Here is a 21397-nt window from a genome sequence, read left to right on the forward strand (position 1 = left end):
AGGAGCCTTTGAGGGAACTTTGACGGAAGCAGAACTTGCCTCCAACCTGTGCCTCCACCACCCAGCCCATCCCACAGCTCCCGGGACCTGGCCAGACCAGCTGGGGAGGCCAGGCGGCTCTCCCACCTGGGGTGTGCATCCCGGGGGGCTGGGCACAGCCTTGGCTCAGAACACTCAGCACAAAAAAACCCATTATCAGCACAGCCAATCACAAAGAACAGACTTTATTGAAGTATTTGGCACTAAAACCCAGGGAGTTCTGGCCCTGCAGATGAGTACACAGCACTTTTGCAACTGCACCAGGCATTATATAAGACCAATAAGTTAATATAAAGGGCCCTCAGTGTGTAAGGGGGTGGTGCTGAGATGTTTCCTGGCTCATCCAAGGAGCTCCAGGCAGCAGGGGAGGGCACAAGGGATGGGGGCGGCTGTACACAGGGAAAAAGGGCTTAGAGACAAACCAGAAGATAACAGCATCCAAAATAGGGCATGAGAACATAATTGGGGAGTAAGGTCAATTCAAAAACCTAGGATTGCTGCAAGATGTGGTAAGAATATGGTGAGGAAAGCCCTGCCTTGGGCTCCTCTACCCCCCACCCCAAATTCCTGATGGACCACCTCAATCCTTCCGTGGGCCCCCTTGTACAATCAGTTACAGTGCTTTCTCTCCAGTTGGGAGAACTGTGCCTCTTTGGGGTACATTAAAGCTCTTGGTGCCAAAATTGTATTCCTGGTGTGTCCAAATCCAGTGAACTTGGAGGAAAGAGGGTTCTGAATGAGTAAAATCAGAACTCAGCTCTCCCTACCCCCTCCTAACCTGAACTCAGCTTCTTTCTCTTTGAAAAAGGATCCTTACCTGAGTGTCTGACCTAGCAGCAAGAAGGCCCAGGGCTATTGGAGGGTCTTAGCATAGGCAGTTTCCAGGCATGTCCCAGTGTCAGCAACAGGGACAATTAACTAATGTCCTCTCAGAAAAATCAGCATCTCTTCAGAGCTTGGGGATGAATATTCCCATATTTGTATAAATAAGGACTTTCCCTTTTAAGAGAAATCTACCAACTCAGAGCAGAAGCATAGCTGGAAGGGGCACAGACGGAGCAGTGCCTCCCCCTTCCCCCAACAACATGACATAAAAGTGGCACTTTTCCAAAAATATTCATAGGATATTATGGTGGCCTGTTGGCTTTTAGCACTACGACAAAAGGATGTTTGGGGGGATTGCAAGCCCACGCATGCCTAGGGAAGGCGTCAAAGGGTGGGTCGCTCTCCACCAACCAACGCCACAGGCCACCCCCAGCCCAGCCCCCTGATGCTCCAACCTGGGGAAGCCTCAACCTCAGGACTCAGGAGTCTGAGTAGATGCTGGGAGACTACCGGGCACAGGGAGGATACAGTGACGGAGGCCCATAAAGGGATTTATGGGGTCAGGAGAATAGCAGGGTCCAGGAAGACAATATTCCACAGGATAAGCTGATCTTTTACCTACCACATGGTGCGTGCATCACAGAGCACATTATAAAAGGGGTAGGAGCTTCTCCCCAAGCCCAGGCTGGGGAGTGAATCCCTCCGGTACCCAGATTCCTAGAAACCCAGGCAATGGGGAATCATGTGCATGGATACATGCCACTTCCAGCCTCCAGCAATAGTGGGACAGGAGGGCCAGGGGCTGTTCTTAGAACCAGAGCACACAGAGGGTTAAGGAATCCCCGACTGGGCCCTCTGCTCCCAGTGTCCCCTGCCATGTGTCATGCACTCAGACAGGCAAGGCCTCAAGTCTAGTAGGCCAGGATCTGGGGGACAAAGCATAATCATATTACAATTTTACAGTGATCATGAGGACAAAACATTTATAAATGTTCAGGCCAGGGCTTCTGAAACAAAACTGTAAAAAAACAAAAACAAAAAAAAACCCTCAGCTCCAGGTCATCGACCCGCGATGGGGGTGGGGAGCTGAAGGGAGATGCTCCAAGGTGGGGTAGGTCTCAGCCTGACCCCGCTATGACACAGTCTTTCCAGCAGCGGGGTGGGGGCAGTCGGAGCACAGGGTTACACCTGGCTGATGATCTCTCCATTCTCAGGTACAAAGACTTGCACAGGGGCCCCCTCAGGTGATCTCCGGAGCACACAAACCGTGGACACCTACCAGGGTCAGGAAGAAAGGAGACATAGGTGAATGAATCAAGTAGAAATGTCTGGACAAGTCTAGGGACACCATCCTGGTTTCTTAGTGATGGCTGATCTGAACCAGCTCTGGCCCTGGACTCAGCCCTGCCTCTCCATAGATCTCTCTGAATCTATTTCCCTCTCTACAGTCCCTCAAGGTGTGGCATGCACCCTGACCTTCTCCTTCCCATTTCCTGGGCTCACTTCTCATCACCCCCTCCCTGTCCAGCAGGTTGGGATGGGCTAGGCCCAGGCCAAGGACAGGTCCAAGCTCGCATGAAGGGAAAAGCACGTCAGCTGGAGGGTGTGGCCTGGGACTGGGGCCAGGGCTGCTGCCAGCTGCAGCCCAGAGAACTGGAGGGTGGGGGAGGGACATGCAGCTGGGCCTGCTGGGAATCTTGGGTCTCAAAGAAACAGCCTGTTGGTAACTTCTGGAGCCCATCCCCTGCAGAAGAGCCCTCTGGACCAGGGAGAAAGAATAAAGAAAGGGTTCATGTGTGCTATCTCTGCTTCCAGAATGAAGAAACTGGGCCCAGAGAAACGGGGGCAGCCACCTTTTGCAAGCCAGGGTGCTATATCCTATATGCTACCCATCACCCTGCTCCCTGGGGCTCCAGATAATATCACTCATGTAGTACTTATCATGCACTTGACATATATTAACTCATTTAAACCTCTTAACAGCCCTATGAGATAGGTACTTTGCTATTCCTACTTTACAGAGGGGGAAACAGTTCAGAAGGGTTAAGTAGCTTACGCAGTCATATAACGAATAAGTAGCAGCACTGGGATTTGAACCCAGGTCATCTAGCTTGAGGGTCTGTGTGGGTCTGTACTCTTAACCATTATGCCAGGCTGCCTGCTTCTCAAGGTGGTGCAGGGAAGGTATGTCATGGAGGAAGCTGACCAGCAGGCAATCACAAATTCTGCCTTCTGCAAACACACTTCCACCCTCTCCCCTTGTCCTGGGCCTCTAAAAGTCAGGGAATTTCAGACAGAACAAATGTGAATGGAACTTTCGATTAGGAACAAAGGTTTATCTGCTTTGTGAATTATCTGTGGAGCCATTAAGAAAGAACAATCCCAGCTATCTTCCAGGATCATCTCCACCAGATTATGCGCTCTTGAGCCAGATATGGCAGGCAAAATTAGGAGGTGCTGCAGGGAAGTCATGGATGCCTTCCAAAGCCAAGAGGAAATGACTTTTTGCCTGTTCTTCCCAGCTGGGAACTACCTGGGCACCAGGCTGCGGGATTACATCTCTATTCTTGGACCTCCTTCACGGCCAGCGCTTCTCCAGCAGGCCCAGGAGGGGTGTCCCACCAGAGCAGACGTACCTGTGTCCGGGGCCCCAGGACTCGCCCGAAGCCCTCTCTCCCTGGCGGCAGGCTCCTGACCCGGAAGGCCCCTTGCCTGTCCAGCGAGTGGGGGCGGGCACTGCGGAGGCGAGCCCGCTCGTGCCACCACTTGAGCTCCTCGGAGACAGCTGCCTTGCTGAGCCCCCGGCCCGCGGGGCTGTCTTTCAGGGAGGGTGTCCGCACAATGCGGCCATGAGCGGGCACCAGCCGCTGGTAGCGCAGGGAGGCCCCCTCCTCCCCATAGGCAGGGCCCGGGGTTGCATGGCACAGCTCCCACTCGCCTGGTGGCAGGGGGCCCTCAGCCACCATCACGTACCGCCCTGCTGGGAAATACCCAGCGGGCAACAGCAGCTTGGGGTAGTGGGCAGCCAGCTCTCTCCCGCCGGTTGGGCCCCAGGACCCATGGTGGCGAGGGGGCTCAGGTGGGGAGAGAGGCCGCAGAAAGGAGATGTCAGGGCTGCTGCTGCCCGGAGAGGTGGGGTGGGAGATGCTGGAGATGTCGGAGCCGCTGTCTTCGGAGCAGGAGTGGTAGGCAGGGTGGGGCAGCGGGGGCTTGGTCATGGGGAAGCAGGAGTCGGGCACTGTCACCGTGTAGTGAGTGGGACGGCGGCGGGGAAAGGCGCTGCGACCTCGGCCTTCCGGCCTGGCCCGGAAGGAATCCACCCTGAGGGGAGAAGCAGGGGCACTGAGACTGGGAGGTAGAAAAGCTCTGCGCTGTGCTCAGGGAATGGAGTTGAAACAAGTGAGACCAGAGCATCTCACACACACACACACACACACACACACACACACACACACACACACACATGCACACACATGTACGGGCCTTGGGTCAAACCACTCCCCAAAACGTCCTCTTGGCCTAATGTGCAGACTCCACACTTTCCATTTCACAGGCAGATGTGTCGCTGCTTCCTTCACACAGCTGGGGAGCATGCTAAACAAATGTCATGTCTTTTCAGGCATTTTAGGAACACTGTGCTCAGTGATGTTCCATCAACAGGATCTGCTGAGGCTGAAATTGCCAGGTATTGAACTGCATGTAGAAAAGCTGTATGTGGTGGGCAGGGCAGCTGGATGCAGGTCAACCCTCCTCAAGAGCACATGCGGGCTGAAATCCAGCCTTTCCTCTGCTAATTCACCCTGGCATGGGGCCACGTCTGCCCAGAGAGGAGCCTTTTTCTAATTTGCCCATTTGTTTGTGCCATTGCGGTGGTCCTGATGATACGTAAAATACGAAATCCACTGCTATACTTCGGATTAGTTGTCTCCAGCTGTCATCAGGCCTGTGCTGCCTGACATGTGAATTGAAGCTGAGAGAAGAACCCAGCAATGCCTGGGTGGTGCCTGGGCCCCCGGGTGGTGTGGTTAACACTGCCTGACATAAGTCAGTCACTTGAATGATTACCAAGTAGTAGGGGACTCAGAAAGTGACACAGATCAACTGAAAATGTGAATTGCCCAAAGTCAGAGACCAATAATAAAACAATCAAAAAATAATAAAACAATAACACAGAAGAATGTGGCAAGCATAAAAACTCAAGTTACACAGAAAGTGGTAACTGGGGTCTTTGGAAGCAAACGACTTGCTTCATGAATGACTTGTCTTTGCCCTCGCTGGTTCTGGCACAGTCTCAAACAAGGGGTGCCCCAAGAAGAGAGTCTAAGGAGAAACCAGGGCCCTAAGGACGTGTTACCCCAGGGGTGTCCCGCCTGCATCCTAGAAGATACCAGCCTCCAGCCGTAAACTCTGGAGGGTCGGTCCTCTCCCTCCCTCTGTGTCCCTGGGATGCCCTGTCTCTTACCTCAGAGACTGCGACTGCCCGCGCCTCCCCTGCATGTCCGGGGTCGTGGGGGCACTGGTACGGCCCTGCCGCTGGCCAGAAACCCCGCGGATGGGAACCACCTGGCAGGAGACGGGCTCCAGCAGCCACGAGCTGGAGGTGCTAGGCCCGTCCTGCGGAGTGGTGGCTGGGCTGCTGCAAAGGGATTAGAGACAGTCAGTAGCAGGAACGCCTCCACACCCAATGGCTCAAGTTCAGAGAAATGGGGACACAGCAGAGGGAACCCTAAAGTTAGTGGTGCAAACTGGCAGCACCCTTGGGAAGCTACCAAAGTTCACTCCTCGACCATCATACAACGGAGAGTGGTGGTCTCCTACAAGGTCCCTTCCTCCACCCGCTCAGCTAATGGGCACCCCCAGCACAATTCCCACCAGCTCCCAACCCTCCTTTCCTCCCCGCCCTGACCTGGACTCGCTGCTGGGCTCAGAAGGAGACTTCCTGGGCTTCTCGTAGGGGTGGTCCAGGCTGGTCTCCTTCCAGGGGCTGTTCTGGATTGGGGCTCGCTCCAGGCCCCCAGTCTCAGGTCCTGCCGGCTGCAGCCCCTCAAGGCTCTGGGGTGCGAGAGGCCGGGAAGGCGGGGCTGGGGACTCTGGGGGAGGTTTTGGCACTTGGGATCCCTCTGCAGGGGTAAGAGAAATCCGCTGAGGGGTAGCAGTTGGAGGAACTGGCCCAACAAGAACCTCCAGAGCTCTCCCTCCCCTGGCTGGCTCGTCCGATTGCTCTAGGCCATGGCTCCAGCCCCAGAGGCTCAAACTTGCTTTCTCTTCCTTGGGGACTTACTTCCTTCCTCACAACCCTATTTTAAACCTGCCTCCTTCAAGAAGCCTCCCCAGATTGACTCTTCTTGGCTTCGATTCCTCTGCTCTCTGACCTTAGCTCACGGTGCAGCCAGCCTTCCGTTCACCTAATTTTCTTGCTCATGCTGGGTCCATGCCCATTTCCTTATTGACTTGGCACTCCCATGGGCAGGTCTGCGCCAACTTCTTGATCCAGCTTGCCACCAGCCCTCATCTCAGGGTTTGTAAACAGGGTACTAAAACTGTGGATTTGGGTTTCCTATTCCAATGCTATTCCCACCCTCCCACCTCCTCACTCTCCCTCCCCTAAGAGCCAGACTCTGGAGGGCAGTGATTGTGGCCAGATTGCTCTTTGGCTCTGACAGTTGCACCATGGAATAAAGCCCAGGGAGAAGGCTCTGAACTGAAGACAGGGATGCTAGAACCCACAGTCTCTGCTGGAATTCACCTTTCCCTCCCTTGTTAAAATTCTTTAGCTTCTAGAATGGAACAGGGGTCAGCACATCCCCAGCCTCAACTGAGCATAGGCAGGGGCACATGGACTTGAGGTCAGGTCCAAGCCAAGACCTGGGCCCCGGCACCCCAGCCTTCACAGCTGACTGCTGAGCCTCCACTTCCCATCTGCAGTCTTCACTAGCAAACTTGGCCACAGCCCCACGGCCTTGCAGTAGGAGCCCAGCCCTGAGGATCTTCCCCCAAAAGCCCCACTCACCTTCCTCCAGGAGCAGCCCATCCGACAGAGAACTGTCATCGGAAGCACTGAGCTCTGGGGAAGCCAAAGGGGAGAGAAGAAAAGTGAGGAAATCAACCCCACAGATATGGGTAACCAGCAGTGCTGAGTAGTCCACGCCTGATGCCTCCTCTCCCAGGACAGTGTTCTGTTACGGGAAATACTCAGTGTGCTCAACACAATATTAGGCATGAAAGTATTATTTGGAAGTAGGAAAAAATAAGAAACCAGGGCCTCGGTTTTAATCCTGGCTCTGCCCGTAGGCTGAATAAGCCACTTCTCTGCACTGGGCTCAGTTTCCCCACTTGCCAAAAGCAGCCAGGGCTTCCTCTGGTGGAGCGAAAAGGCAGAGATGGCAGAGATCCATTTCGTGAAGCCCTCAGGATGGAAAGAAGTTTGCCAACTTTTCTGTAACCTTCTGACATCACAAAAATAACTCGATTCAAGGACCCACAAACCTGAGGACTCGTGTGCTGCCAGCAGCAGCAGCAGCAGCAGCACAAGGTGGGAATCTGAGCTCTGGGACCACGAGACCAATTCAAGTTGGGATCACCTCCAAACAAACGTAAACCTTCAGAGCTGAACAATGAGCCTGACAGATAGGTGCTTCCATGATGTACTTCTAAGGTATGACACGGGCACAGAGAGTTGACAACAGAAGGGTACACGGGAAAAATCTACACATTGTGTACTTGGGACTATAATTAATAGGAAATCCATACTCTATGGAAGTTTCACTAAGTTTATTTGTCAGAAACTTAAATCCAGAGTGCCCCTATGCCAGCTAAGTCCCCAAACCCAGAGGCAACAGCCTCTTCAAGAACATCAACTAGATGTGTCCCCTTTGCTCATGAAGTTGACACCCCTTTTTAACATGAACAGGTTAGGGTGGTCACTGCCAGACATCCCTGATGATTGGGAAAGGGATTAAACTAGAGGAAGGGTAGCAACAGATGAGACGGAATTTAACAAAGGATTATGAATTTTCTTTTCCTTAGTTGCTAGGGTATTAGAATAGTTAGAAGGAAAAAATTGAAATGGTGGAACTGTAAGCCATAGCATCCTTTGAAATTTGTTATATAGCTACTTGTTAAATTGTAACTTGAAAGTTATACCTTTTTGTATATATGTTAGATTTCACAATAAGGAAATGACTGAAACTATGGTACTATAACTCATAATAACTTTGGAAATTTCCTGTATAGCTATAGTTAAATCATACTTTGAAAGATATTACCTTTTTGTATATATGTTGTATTTCATAATAAGGAAATAACTGAACCTGTGGGACTGTAATCTATAATATCCTTTGAAATTTGCTCTCTAACTACTTGTTAAATTAAATTGCACTTGGAAAGTTATCACTTCTATGTATATATGTTATATTCTACAATAAAAAATATGATAAAAAAAGGAAAAAACATGAGCCTAAGGTATCCTGCATAGAATTTACCAAGTGTTTTCCACCCAGTTTATGAGGATGGAGATGAGGGAAAACTAATAGTGAATATTTCTAGTGTACCAAATACTTTTCTAAGTATATATATATAGACACACACACACACATATACATATATATATTAATTCACATAATCCTCATAACAACCCTGAAAGGTAGATACTATCACTATCTCATGTAACAGTTGAGGAAACTGAGGCGCCGAGATTTTGAGTAACCCGACCTTTGGCAGTTAATCAAACATGGTTAGTCAGAATTCACACCCAGTCTGTCTAACCACAGTCTGTGTTCTTAACCACTACCCTTTATCAGCTCTCCTGGTAGCTAGCTAATGCATAGGTAATTACCCAGAAAAAAGCTAAAAAAGGTAAACAATTCCGGCTACCTTGGATTCCTGTACCACAGGGTTTGGCCAACTATAGCCTATGGGCCAAATTCAGTTCACCACCTGTTTTTATCAATAAAGTTTTACTGGAACGCAGCTTGTTTGTTTACAAAATGTCTGGATGCTTTGCTCCACAATGGCAGAATTGTTAACGACAGAGACCATAAGGCCCAGGAAGCCTTAAATATTGACTCTCTTGTGTCTTACAGAGAAAGTTGGCCAACCCTTGCTCTATAACTTAAAGGACATAAAAACTTCACCCAGAGCAGCTCTTAAACCTCGTAGGGCATACAGTGCAAGGAGTGGGCCTGACCCTGGGTGGCTAACTAAGGAGACATCTTCATAAAAACAAGCAAATTAGAATTGTAGAGGCCAAAAAGGTACGACACAAAGAGAAGAACCTGGAGAAACACTGCCTTTGCAGAGGATGGTGATGGGCAGGGCACATCTATCAGCTAGCCAAGGCCTGTGGTTCTTGAGGACTGTTTGCTATCTTCCAGGGGCAGCCCTGAGGACTGGAGAGCTGGTTACACCGCCCTGACCCGGCCCTGCCCTTGATCCGGCGTGGTTCTCCCTTAACTGCAGCTCAGGGTAACTACGATGGTCACACTCGCCATCTCAGTGCAGTCTCTAAAGCTGTGCTGTCCAACATGGTAGCCATCAATTCCATGTGGCTAAATCAAAATTAATCAAAGTTAAATAAAACTTAAAAGTCAGCTCCTTGGTCAAAGCTGGGCACATTTCTAGGTTCATATTGGACAGCGCAGACACACAATAATTCCATCATCACAGAAATTCTCTTAGTACGGCTGAAGGCTGGCACTGTCGATCAACAAAGGCTCTACCAAGCACCTGCTACATCACGGAGGCCTGTGCTGGGGCGTCTCCCATCAGGGTCACTGGAGTAAATTAGCTCAATACCTGACTGCGTTCTGTCACCTGCAGAGTACTGGCTAATTACCTTCCCAAATTGAAAAAACCCTGTGTGGAGACCATGGATGTTGGTGGATTTTTTTTGTTGATCTGTTTTGTTTCCCTTTTTTTTTTTTTTTTTTTAATTAAAAACACTTTTCTGCTAGTAATTATCAGTCCCTCTCTGCTTCCTCCTTGCTGGAGGAAGAGCCACAAAACAGGAATTAGTTGCCGAGAACTGCCTCCTTCTGCACTCCCAAGGCAGGACAATAGAATACAGCATGCCAGGCCCATGTCAAGAACGGGGCTTGAAGTTAGAGAGGTCAAAGGTTTGGGTTTTTATCCCTAATCCGGAGGGTGAAAGTCAGCAGCTTTGCCAGGTCTTCTTCCTTCTCCACATTCCTATCTCCCCTGGGCTGAGTCCCTGAGAGGGGTTTCAGAACCTCAGCTCCTGCCTCCCACAGAGGGTTAAGCCAAAGCAACCACATCTCAGCCCCTGGCATGTCCTGGCCTGCTCCCCACTCCCAGCAAGAGGTATCATCAGTGACAGTGGCAGCGACTCGAGTGTCCCCCACCCTCCATCACCCGAGCATGGGGGACAGAGGAGGCTGCTGAGCAGTGTAGGGCTGGTGGGGGAAAAGGAAGGTCACACACAATGGGATGGGGCACATCTTCCAAGATGATGCTCACTACCTTGAAGGCTCCCTACAAGCATGGAGCAATTGGCCTTTAGAGACTTCCCTTCCATGCCAAAGTCAGCAGCTGCCTTTCAAGCAAAGGTCAAGTCCTGGGGACCCTGTTGGGAGTGGAGTAAAGATGAAGAATGCCTTTTCCATCAGAGCTTGAGAGACCAGGTGTCTTCAGCTTTTTGTTTTTCAAAAAAGCCAGAGCCATTTGAACCAGACAAGTCTGGCCACCTGAGATGGAGTTGGCTCCACTATTTACTGGGTCAGCTGTCACAAGGAGGCACCTCCTCCCCAGCCTCCCCACCCTCATCCTCTATGCCTGGCTGTGGAGGTGACCTGGAAGGTGTCAGGTCACACCCTCTCTACCCTAGATTAGTGATAAGTGGGAGGGAGAACTGCTAAGAGACCTGTGCTGAGAAAGCTGCCCACCTCAAGGCATGGGGCCATGGGGCAGTGGGACCAGGAAGGGCCTTGGGCTTCCATAGCTGCAAGCATTCCCAAGCAGGAGAGGAAAGCAACCTTTGCAGAAAGCCAACGTGCTGTGTAGGGATGGGAACTTGAAAGTGCAGGAGAAGTAGACCATTCTCCCAGTCCAGACAGAGGCCTCTGAATCCAGTTCTGTCTCAAGGTCACTGCCCCCTTCCCTACTTCAGTTCCCTCATCTGTGTGACACCCTCAAGGAGCCAGCAGATCCAACCAGGGAGGACTGGGACCCAGTGTGGGAAACCTGGGGGACAAGTGCCAAGTCATGGGCATGCTGTGGTGGGAATCAGAAGGGAGAGCTGCAAGTCCAGACCAGGTGGGGCGTGTTTGGGTCTGGGGCAGGGAGAAGAGTCAGACCCAAGGACTCAGAATGACCTGTTGCAGGGTAACCCCGGCTGGATGCAGCAATGTCATACAGCCAGCCTGGGCATCAGCAGCTCCCTAGGTGCCTGACAGCCACCAGCCTGTGGGCCGAGGGGCTCAGGGAATGTACCCAAGCACAGCAAGGGCAGAGAGAGCAGAAATGGAAGGATTCCACTCTTGACCAGAGTGGTTCTAGATTCTTAGGGATTCTTGGGCAGGGCACTGGTGGTGATGGATTTCCAGCTAAACAACACCATGAATAGCTGCTGTGCCCCCCCACCCCCCACCCACTCCCCAAGAATAATTCAGCTATTAGTTATGCATAGCAACAGTCAAGCCCTGTACTGCCTTATTCAGCTAGGGGGAAGTACAGCAACTCAAGAGCCTTGGACTCACATACACCTCACAGCGAAAGACCCAGACAAGCCAGATCCTGTGGTCCTGGAAGGCAAGAGGGTGGGCCTGGGATATTCCGGTTAAATGAACCCTGTGGATTAAGCACAGGGACAGCCAGCGGAATGGCTTTTGTCTAGGAAGTCTTCTTGAAGGCAGTATATTTTGAAGAGGATGCGGAAGGAAGGACCGGGATGTTTTCTAGGGAGATGCGGGAGAGTCTCAGGATGGAGGAAGTCTGTGCTAAGACTAGTTTGTGTGGCAGAGGGTATGGATGGGATAGAGGTGGACTCAGGAAGCAGTTTACCCAGCTGGAGCTGATAGGGACATTAACACAGTGTTGGGCACACGGTGCTAACCAAATGCTCATGGCGCGGCATGGAGCCAAGCTGCCCACCGTCCCCTATAAGCACGCAAAAGGCCCTCCAGGCAGCTGGCTCACCTTGGCCCAATGGGAGAGCTGCAGTGGGAGGGGGCGTGCTGTTGGGCCGCTGCTCTCCAAGGCAGCGCTCCAGCTCCCTCAGCTTTTTCTCCTCCTGCAGCATGGTGTGCTTCCGCTGCCGGCGGACTTGCCTGCTGATATTTTCCTCCCGGCAGAGCCGGCGGGCTGCCTCCGTGATCTGCAGCTGCAGGGCCAGCTCCTGCTCCAGGCTGCTCAGGGGGTCCTGAGGGAGGGGGCAGGAGTGAGGCATGGGAGAGGCAGAGGGTTCAGGGGCCTCAGGGAGAGAGAGAGCAGGTGGCCCCAAGGAGACCCAGTAGAGTCCTGACCCAGTGCTCTGAATCCTGGCTCTAAGCCCTGAGGACAGAGGGGAAGGAGACGGCAGCTTCCATGCACCTAGGGCAGAGGGTGGAGTGGTGGGAGGGGGCCAAGAGCAAACCTGAGCCACTACCTTCAGCCTGAAAAGCAGGTACGGGGACCCACCCACCAGCCTGCCCATTGAGCCAAGTGCCAAGGGAACCAAAGTGGCACACTTTCTTTCCTGACCTCAAAGAGCTGGGCAGGTGAGCTTGTAGGGCTGCCCATGGGAAACTCACATGTAGAGAAGGGCCCCTGGGACCCAAGCCACCCTCATCCTTCCTCCTATGCTGAGAGAGAGAAGACAGCCCCGGGGGCCAGAGCAACCTGTCTGAACAGGCTATTGCCTCTCTGGGTTGGTGACTGGGGCCCTTAACTGATCTTCTGCCCACTGGAGGCCTTCCTCGAGCTGCCAGCTCTCTTGGTTCCTGCCGTGGCACACGTTCCCCTGACTATCTGGGTCTGTCCTTCTCCAACTCTTTGTAAGGTCCTGGGGAAAAGGAGCCAAGCTCCCTATTGGGTGATGGGGTAGAGTGGAGATTGCCAAACTTTCCCCACCAGATGGGGAGGTCCAGGCTCAATGATAAACCTTTGGGGAATGAGGAATCTGATGGCTTCCTGAAGTCCTCACCTCCCGGCGCAAGGCCCGCTCGTCCAGTTTGTAGATAGCTCCGATCCTGCGGCGGACCTTGGGGGCCTTTTCCCCTGGTTTGAGGGGGTATTCTGCTGGCAAGGTGCCTGTCAGCTCCTGCGGTAGAAGCAAGGTCGAGATACTTGCTCAGCCCTGGACAACCAAGAGTTACCTGGCCCACTGCCCCTGGCCTTGCCTGTGCCCATCCTTCCAGAGCACTGGTCTCCCGAGAGGCCCTGGTACCCCTGGCCCACTTGTTCAGTTGCCCACCCTCCACCCCATCCCATCCTTAGGGCACCCTCCACACTCCCGTGGCTAAGCTGCTTCCCCTTTCCCTTAAACCTCCTCCTCCAGAGAGTTCTACCAACCCTGGGTACAATTCTCATCTGTGCTTCTGCATTCCCTGTGCCTGGGCCTCCTTCTCCCCAGCCGTCTAGTGTCCAGGTCAAGGAATGGCACACAGAGGGATGCCTTATACCATAGCCAAGTTTGATTTCCAGAATGCCCTCTGGAAACGGGGTCCCCTCCCCACAGCCCTGCCATCCCAAAATGTGGCTCCAGGGCTCCTCAGACAGACCACCGAGGAGGGCCCCACAGGAGGGCCCCACGTTTGAGGGCTGGGCTGGGGCTGGCCTGGGGCTCTCACCGCCTCCCGCAGGCAGAGTCTCCTCAGCTCCTCCAGGCAGGCCTCCAGCCGTTCCTCCAGGGCCCGCTGCTGCTTGCGCACGGCGTGGGTCAGCTCCTTCATCGGGGAGACCGGGCTGTCGGGGCCTGCGGCAGGCAGCAGTGGGCACGCTCTCAGGGAAGCTGGGGTGGGGAGACCTCAGGCTCTGACCACCCCCTAGGGGAGCACACACATGCACGCACACCCTTATGCCTGCCCACAGATTACAGGTTGGCCGCTGTGGTCTGCGTCATAACCACAAAACACCAGGCGGCAACATCACAGCTCAGAGGGCTGGGCTGCCCCACGAGCAACCTGTAGCTGGGGAGGTGGCATGGCCCAAGCTCCTCCCCTCTATCTTTCACTTCCTGCCACCCCTCCCTCCCTCTCCCTTTCTCTCTCCCTCTCTCCTGCCTCTTCTCTATTGTCCTCTGTAAATACTCAAACTGGTCCCACAAGCTCGGACCAACCAGAGAGACAGGACTTTTACGCTGGCCAGATAAGATTTTTAAACCTCTTGATAATCACTGTGCCTAGGGTTGAACATTGCAGATCCTTGTTCCAGATAGGACTGAAACTCCAGGCCTGATCGCTCCAGGGAAGAAAATTCCGCATGTCCCCGAGGCTCCAGTCCTTCCACGATCCCCCGCCTACCCAGCCCCAACCCCTTCCCCAGCAGAAGCCTCCTTCCTCCCTGCCTCCCGCTCCTTCCACACACACAGCTCCCCACTCACCCCAATCCCAGGGAGCCTCAGCCCAGGCAGCCCCAGGGCTTGGGGACTCAGGAAGTCAGGGCTGGGGGCCTGGACGGGGTTTCCCCTGCGCCACTCACCAGACTGCAGGATGATGCCACTGTCAGCATCGCTGACCTCATCCTTACTCTCCATGGCGGATTTCTGGGAGGGGGGAGCACAGCACGGGGAGGAGCGACACCGTTCCCAGCCTGGGCCTGGCCTGGGGCGTGTAGGTGGTCTGGAGTTTCCCCAGCTTTTAGGAGAATAAGAAGAGAAGCTGCATGTCAGCTCCCTTGGTTCCAAACAGAGCTTAGGAATTAGATCGCAGGGGCGGGGGGGAGTGGAAGTGAGGATTGTGTTTCTGGGACTATCTGGGGTGAATACTCAGCACTGAGGGAGCTGCCAGATAAGGCTCTGTGGACCTTGCCAGCAAACCCCATTCTCAGTGGGTTCTCTCGTTCCCCACTGGCTTCAGAGAGGCCTCTAGGCCAAAGTCCTCTAGGCCCAAGTTGGGGGTGACAATAGTGGTGGCCACAGGAGCCACCAGAACTGGGGAGGAGGGCAACAAGGAAAAGAGCAAAGAGATGACAAAAAATCAGGGACTAGAAAAGTGGGATGGAGGATACAGCAAGGAGGAAAGGAAAGGAAGAACGGGGAGCCTGCATGGGTCAGGGCTGCGGGGGGCTGCCTGTCCCCAGATGGAGGATCTAGGAGGCACCAGGCGTGTTCCGCTGCCCCAAGGGAGAAGACATCTCGGAAGTGACTGGGCACTGGGAACTCAGCCAAAACCCTGGTCTGGGGGCCCCAAAGCCCAAGATGCCCCACTCTCCAGACCAGGCCACTCATCCAGAGTTGGGGGTAGTGTCAGACCCCAGAGGGCTGGTCCAAAGCCCTGAAACAAGTTCCGGGTCCCCAACTACACCTAGGTGACCCCTCAAGGGGGAGTCTGCCCCACCCCCAGTACTCCACAGCCAGGGGTTCCTGGGATTAGTGGTGACTAGAGCAGAAGCAGCCCAAGGATAGAAAAGGGACCACCGGTTCCCCAGCCTCCCTGGGGCTGGAGCTCACTTGGGTGGTGCACCTACAACGATTCCGGTGGAGTGTCAGCCCAGGGGGCACTGGTAGCCAAAAACAACACCTGCTACCCAGCCCCTCTCTCATCACGGATCCCACACCCTGGCTGGGGTCGCAGCTGGCCCGGCCTGGCAGCTGCTGGCCGGAGCAGGGCTTGGGGGGCTGGGCGGGGCCAGGCGGGCGGTCTGGAGGGAGAGCCAGCCACCTCCACACTGAGTCAGCTCCATTGAGCAACAGTCCGAAAGTTCTTCTGAGTTTCTGTCTGGAGCTTATCCTGCCTCCTCAGAGCCCAGATTGGGGGGCCTGCCCCTCTGATCTCAGCCCACAGAGAGAAGAGAAGGCCTTGGGAAAGCTGATCACAAAGCCAGGCAGAGAGGGAGGGGACTGTGGCCAGTCAGGTCCCCAATATCACCTCTGCATCTATCAAGACCCAAAGAACAGGAACGATTGAATGTTACAGAGGCACATAAACAACACGATCTATCAAAGTACCACTAGCAACAGTTAAAAACAGTATGTACCATGTGCTTTGGAATTTCATTTCTGCAATGAAGTCTAGAGAATGCATGGTAGGATTTTTTTTTTGGGGGGGTCTTTATATGGGGTCTTTGCCAATCTACTAAAGAGAGAGATTAGCCATAAGTTCTGGGAACCCCAGATATTTCTCTGCCCGGTTCACCCCTTCCAAACTCTCACCCCTGCCAGGCATCAGAACACAAGAGAGGAGCAGGCACCTCTCCCCTCCATTCAGGCTAAGCCCCCCGAGCACCCTCCGACCCTCCACAGAAGCCCAGGCTAGTGCTGGGAAGCAAGGCAGCCTCCGCTGGGAAGGTGAGGATTTTGCATTGGACAAGGGGAGGAAGTGATGCTAATTAATTATTAACCTTTAAGAGGTTGCCTTGGAAAGTTATTAAAACGCAACCCCTGCTTCTCAGGGGCTCCTTGACTACTGCAGAGAGGAGTGGGGAGCTGGGGAGGCATGGTGGGGGGCAGGGTGAGAGCTGAGCACACGGTCTCCTCCGGCCTCAGCACCCCTCCTGTCTCCTCCAGCACCCGACCTCAGGTGGGTGCAGCCCTCAACACCGGCGGTAAGGCGGGAGGCACCGGCACTCACAAAGGCCCCAATCTGATGCTGAGTCCACTGCAGGGAAAACAGCACAGGACCCCAAATCTGGAGGCTGGGATTCAAGTGTCAGTTCTGCTACTGCCTGGGTTGCCTTGGGGAAGTCCTGTTTTCTCCCTGGGCCTCCTTTCCTCATGGTGAAGATTAGATAGTGTCCCTGGTCTGAATCTGGACCTGTTAGAGAACTTTGAGGAGCAGACCCCCCCTCATCTGCCCACAGTCGTGGGTGACCTGGCCCAGAGTCCACCTGTGTGGGTCTTGGGCCCCACCCTCACCCAGGTGGGTGCTGATCTCTCCAGTCTCTTGAAGGTTAAGTGTCTAAGGCATTGCTTTTAGATAAAGGACGTTTAGGTGATAACCCCCACCCCCACCACCCAATACAGGAATCCACTCCCCCACCCTGGCCCTCCCTGCCCTCCAGACCCTCAGCTCCTGCTCCTCTCAGGGGCAGCCCCAGTACTGGGCCCTAGGAAGCAGCCTGCCAGGCTGAACGAGGTCCCCCCAAAAAAGGCAGAGGAGGAAAGAAGGGGCCCAGAGGAAGGGAAGGGAAAAACCAGTGCACTTCCCCTCAGCCTGAGCCATTGAGGATCCTCCCCATCACAGATGTGCCCTAAAGCCTAGGCCAGAGCCTCCTGGTTCTAGTTCATGCCCTTTCTCCCATGGAAACCGAGGCCGGGGGAAACCGCAGGGACAGGACCTCTGTCCGGGCCTGCCCCTCTCCCCCCAGCACGCCTGTCCCCCAGACACAAGCAGGCAGGTGGTGGGGGAGCAGTTGTGTCCCCCCACTCCCAGGCCAGCCTGCCCTTCGGCCCCGAAGACCCACTCCACCCTGCCCCACCTCACCTGCTTCTGGGCGTTGGTCCGGGAGTCGGGGGCACAAACCCTGCTCCCAGGTCAGGGGGCCGAGGGGGCTCGCATGTCACCTCAGGGTGTCCCAGGCCACAGGTACACCATCCTGTGCTCTCCTTCCAGCCTGGCTCCGGGTCTCCACACGCTGACGGCCGTCCCTCTTGTCCCACCGCCTGCCGCCTCCCCTCCCTCCCAGGCTGCCTGGCCAGGGAAACCAGGTTACTTGTTATGACTTGAGTCAGAGGGGAGGAGCAGGTGAGCAACTCCTTCCCTGAACTAATCCCGTTGTGGCAACAGCCGGCAGGCAGCTCCTGGGCCTCTGCACTTCCGGGGGCAGAGGCGAGAGCAGGGAGAAAGGGGCTCCCTGTGGAGGAGCCTCAGGAGACGACAGCAGGGTCAAATCTACACAGACTCAAGGGACCCTGGCACACTGTGCTGAGCTATGAGGTGCCCAAGTACCCACTTGCCTGCCCCAGTCACTGCCCTCCTTGTGCCTCAGTTCCCCTTTCCAGAAATTGAGGCATGCGAAGCCCCCCGAAGCAGGGTGAAGTTGCACGTGTCCGTGGGGAATGCCAGATGACAAGACTGGGTCATTGCTCTTCCCTGTACACTGAAATGGGGAACAAGGGTTTAGATAAGGATTTTAAAAACCTCAGGCAAGGCAGCAAACCTGGTACTCTATATGAGGGCCTAGGGTCCCAGAGAGGGCCAGGCTGTTCTCTCTTTTTATTCCAGACAACAACAAGGCCATCATTTCCCTGTTTATCATGTACATCCACTACCCAACACAGTCTTGTGGGGCACTAACCAGAACCCCAGTCCTGAACCCTACACATGACAGGAGGGCCCCTGTGACCCCAGGCTCTAAACCACCTCCTAAACATATGAGACCAGAGACAGAAATGGAACTACAAAAAGGTAAGCCCCCGGATTTCCCATTCCTTCAACCCTCGAACAAACTGAAAACTGGAAGCCAGCTTATTTTACTGAGGGACACTGGGCTGAGGCAGCCTGTTGCCAGACCCCAGCAGGCTGGAATACACAGATATGCTTTGGACTAAGGCCTACGCCCCACCCCAACCCCAAGGCTTCATCTCACCACCTCCCTTCCTCCAACCCTCCAATCCTCCCGCCACCCCCCACTCCCCACCCCCAGCACAACATACCTCTGGCCGGCTCCCCCTACCCTAGCCCCTAAAGATCCCCATCCCCACTCTTCAACCCCCAGTGCAGGGATGATGAAGTCTTCTCCCACCAAGCATCTCCACTGGAACAGAGTTCTGTGTCACCGACAGAGCTCCCACCTGCCCCCTCCCCTCAGCCAGCACCTCCCATTCCCCACCCCACCCCCACCCCCTGAACACCTTCACATTCCTGCACACACCCTCTTTCCAAACAATGTTAGCCCCAGGTTTCTCCAGACTGACCACCTCCTCCCTCAGCCCCAGGCTGAGGCTGAGGGGCCCTAACAGGAGAGAGTCTCTTCCAGAAGCAGGGAGCAGTGTTCAGGGTGACCCAAAAAAACAGCAGCCCTTCCTTTCCCCCAGCGCTGCACAGCACAATAGTCCCTCCCCACCCCCCATAGGTGCAGCACTTTCTTCCAAGGTCGGACAGAGAGGGATAGACTCTGGTCATAACTGTTCCTTCCTATACCTCACCCATCCCCCAGCTACAGGTGGTGGGGGGGGATGATGGGAGTTTCTAGAGTCAGCGCATAGCACATTATTAAATGCATAAAATAAAATTCAAGGAACCACTAAGAGAACCAATTGCATTGAAATACAGTTCCAAAAATAGAAGACCATAGTAACATATGCTTCTTTGTCAACATCAAATAGGGTCTAGCCAGCGGGTCTAGTAATAACTGTAATTTCACCTAAGTGATCACTGTAAACAAAATTTCGAGATATCTGCAGCAACTGCAATGTGATATGAAAATACCTGTGAATTCTATTAGTGGCAAAGTCGCAGGTAGTGCTAATGCTACTGTGGTTTATTGCCTTCATGACTGAAGACAATGCTAAGTTTCTGTTACAAAAAACAAAAGATGTTTTCCCCCTAACTCTGAATCCTAAGTCCATCCACAGATGTCTTTGGCACCTATCGTCCCAGTTCAGAACCAAGAACCTGGGCCTAAGTAATCCCACATTTCTGAGACCAGGGGAGAGAAGTACAGATGTCCAACTGTTTGCACTGATCCTCTGAAATTTTCAATGACCCCTTTACTCCCCCAAATTCACACCCAGTATTCCCCAGTCCAGCAGCATCTGATGTACAGAATGGGTCAGGCAAATCAACCCTCACCACCAAGAACCCCAGGGATCTAGTGGATGACCCCAAGTCATTCAACTCCAAATACCACAGTGGGGTGGGGTGGGTGCAACCTAAAGAGCCCAGCTGGGGGTTTGCAGCTTAGAGCCCCCTGTGGGCCAGTATTGGGGTCAGAGGGCTAACTCCCCAGCCCCAAGCACCAGACCTTCATCACCAAGACCAGCCGGTGAGGAAGTGGGGTTTCCTGCATAACATTATATTCTTGGAATCTGATCTTTGTGGATTAGAGTTCTCCCCCAGGAAGAGGAAAAACTGCTTCTTTTTAGGGTTTTCATATCCTAAGGAAAGTTTTGAATCAGAAAAACTCTCCCACAGCCCTGTAACCACCCACTCTCTCTTTTTCTAAGTTCCCTCTCTAAGGGTCTTCTGATACACTAGATTGGAAGTTCTTTCAAGCAAGGGTCTCTTCCTACCATTTCCACTTTCCCAACAGCATCCAGCAAAGTAGTCTGATACTCCTAAAATTTTACTTAAAGAATTAACCGAATCAATGGTTAAGCCTCTAGAGTCCGCAGTGGAAAAAGAAAGCAGGGAAATGTCCCGGGACCTCCAGGCAACGGGGGCGCGGGAGCAGGACGGTTTCTTAACTGTTCTCTTTCTCCACTCTCCTTGCCCACTGGGAAAGGTGCTAGCCTCCACCAAGCGATGGTGGAGTGCGTTGGGACAGGGGAATTCCATGCTAGTCTGGAATGCATCCTGAAATCAGACCTCTAGGTTTTCTTTAAAAAGCCCCTTTGTCCTGTCCACCCTCCTCCCCTCCCCCACCGCGCCCTCCACATCCAGGCCTGCCCGAGACTTTGCTCCTTTTGTTTGGCTGCTTTCTGGCTTTCCGGAACCTGGCCAGAGGATCCGCAGGCATGGGAAGGTCGAAGGAGAAAGGTTGAGGATTTGGGAATATGCATTTTCGGGAGCAACTCTGAATTCCCATCCCCTTGGAAAAATCACCCCATTCCCTGTAGGACCCCTTCCACTAAGACGGAAGATCGTGGGTTCAGAGGCTTGGTTTCCCCAATTCACCCGCTTTGGCTACCCCTAAGTTTTCCCCCCTTACCTGTCCCATGGAGCTCTGGCGCCGCCCGCCTGCCCCCGCGCCCCCTGTTCCTGCCTCGCAGCTTCAGGACGTGTTTGTCCGGGCCATCTTCCCTCTCCCCGAGCCTCCCCCCGAGCCTCCCCCCGGCCTTCCCTCCCCGGAGGTATTTCATTTAACTTCGGCATTTGCAGCATCCCAAATGTTAAAGATCCCAAGACATCTGTCCCCTGGGGCATACCAAGGCCCAGAGGAAAGAGGGGAAAGATGGAAGAAAGGATTCGAAATTCCGATCCAAGAGGCGGTCCGCGGCCGCATGTTGGAGTGGTGAGGTGCCAGAAGAAGGGGGTGTCCTATGGCGGCTCCAGCTCGAAGGATGAGGGTGCCCCCTTCTCCGGCTTTCGGACGCCCGCGTGGCGGGACACCCCCGCGCTGCCACTTCCCGCAGCCCAGGCCGGGGGGAGACTCCTTTCTCCGTCCCAGCGCCTCCTTTCTTGCGCGCGCTCTGAGCTGGCTGGGGGCAGCTTTCATTCCAGGAGACCCCAGGGTGAAAGCATGAAAGGAGCCGGGCAGGAAAGCCCCTCGTTCTCTCCCC

The 21397-nt window shown here is 54.0% G+C and overlaps 2 protein-coding genes across 3 annotated transcripts in view; both read right to left on the minus strand.

Annotated features, from left to right (window-relative positions):
* LOC119511719 (maestro heat-like repeat-containing protein family member 7) overlaps nucleotides 1–1491 on the minus strand; it is a 39259-nt gene extending 37768 nt beyond the window's left edge. Inside the window, exons 1-2 of the mRNA XM_037806231.1 lie at nucleotides 1487–1491; nucleotides 857–869 (exon numbers count right to left, since the gene is read on the minus strand). Of these exons, the coding sequence (XP_037662159.1) occupies nucleotides 857–869; nucleotides 1487–1491 (18 nt within the window). The remainder of the gene's footprint in view (nucleotides 1–856; nucleotides 870–1486) is intronic.
* Nucleotides 209–18026, minus strand: INAVA (innate immunity activator). 2 transcript variants are annotated; one of them, XM_037825072.1, is made up of 10 exons: nucleotides 17439–18026; nucleotides 14497–14651; nucleotides 13647–13771; nucleotides 13001–13117; nucleotides 12016–12238; nucleotides 6875–6928; nucleotides 5771–5984; nucleotides 5327–5497; nucleotides 3501–4185; nucleotides 209–2139 (listed from the first exon to the last, which is right to left on the minus strand). In XM_037825072.1, the coding sequence occupies exons 2-10, from the start codon at nucleotides 14549–14551 to the stop codon at nucleotides 2047–2049; spliced, it is 1737 nt and encodes a 578-aa protein (XP_037681000.1). In that variant the 5' UTR covers nucleotides 14552–14651; nucleotides 17439–18026; the 3' UTR covers nucleotides 209–2046. The 2 variants fall into 2 exon arrangements, with proteins under 2 accessions (XP_037681000.1, XP_037680999.1); XM_037825071.1 differs by having other exon boundaries at nucleotides 5327–5500; nucleotides 17439–18023.
* Between the last annotated feature and the right edge of the window lie 3371 nt (nucleotides 18027–21397).

This window comes from Choloepus didactylus, chromosome 2 (genome assembly GCF_015220235.1).
Source record: "Choloepus didactylus isolate mChoDid1 chromosome 2, mChoDid1.pri, whole genome shotgun sequence".
In the NCBI taxonomy this organism is placed as follows: domain Eukaryota; kingdom Metazoa; phylum Chordata; class Mammalia; order Pilosa; family Megalonychidae; genus Choloepus; species Choloepus didactylus.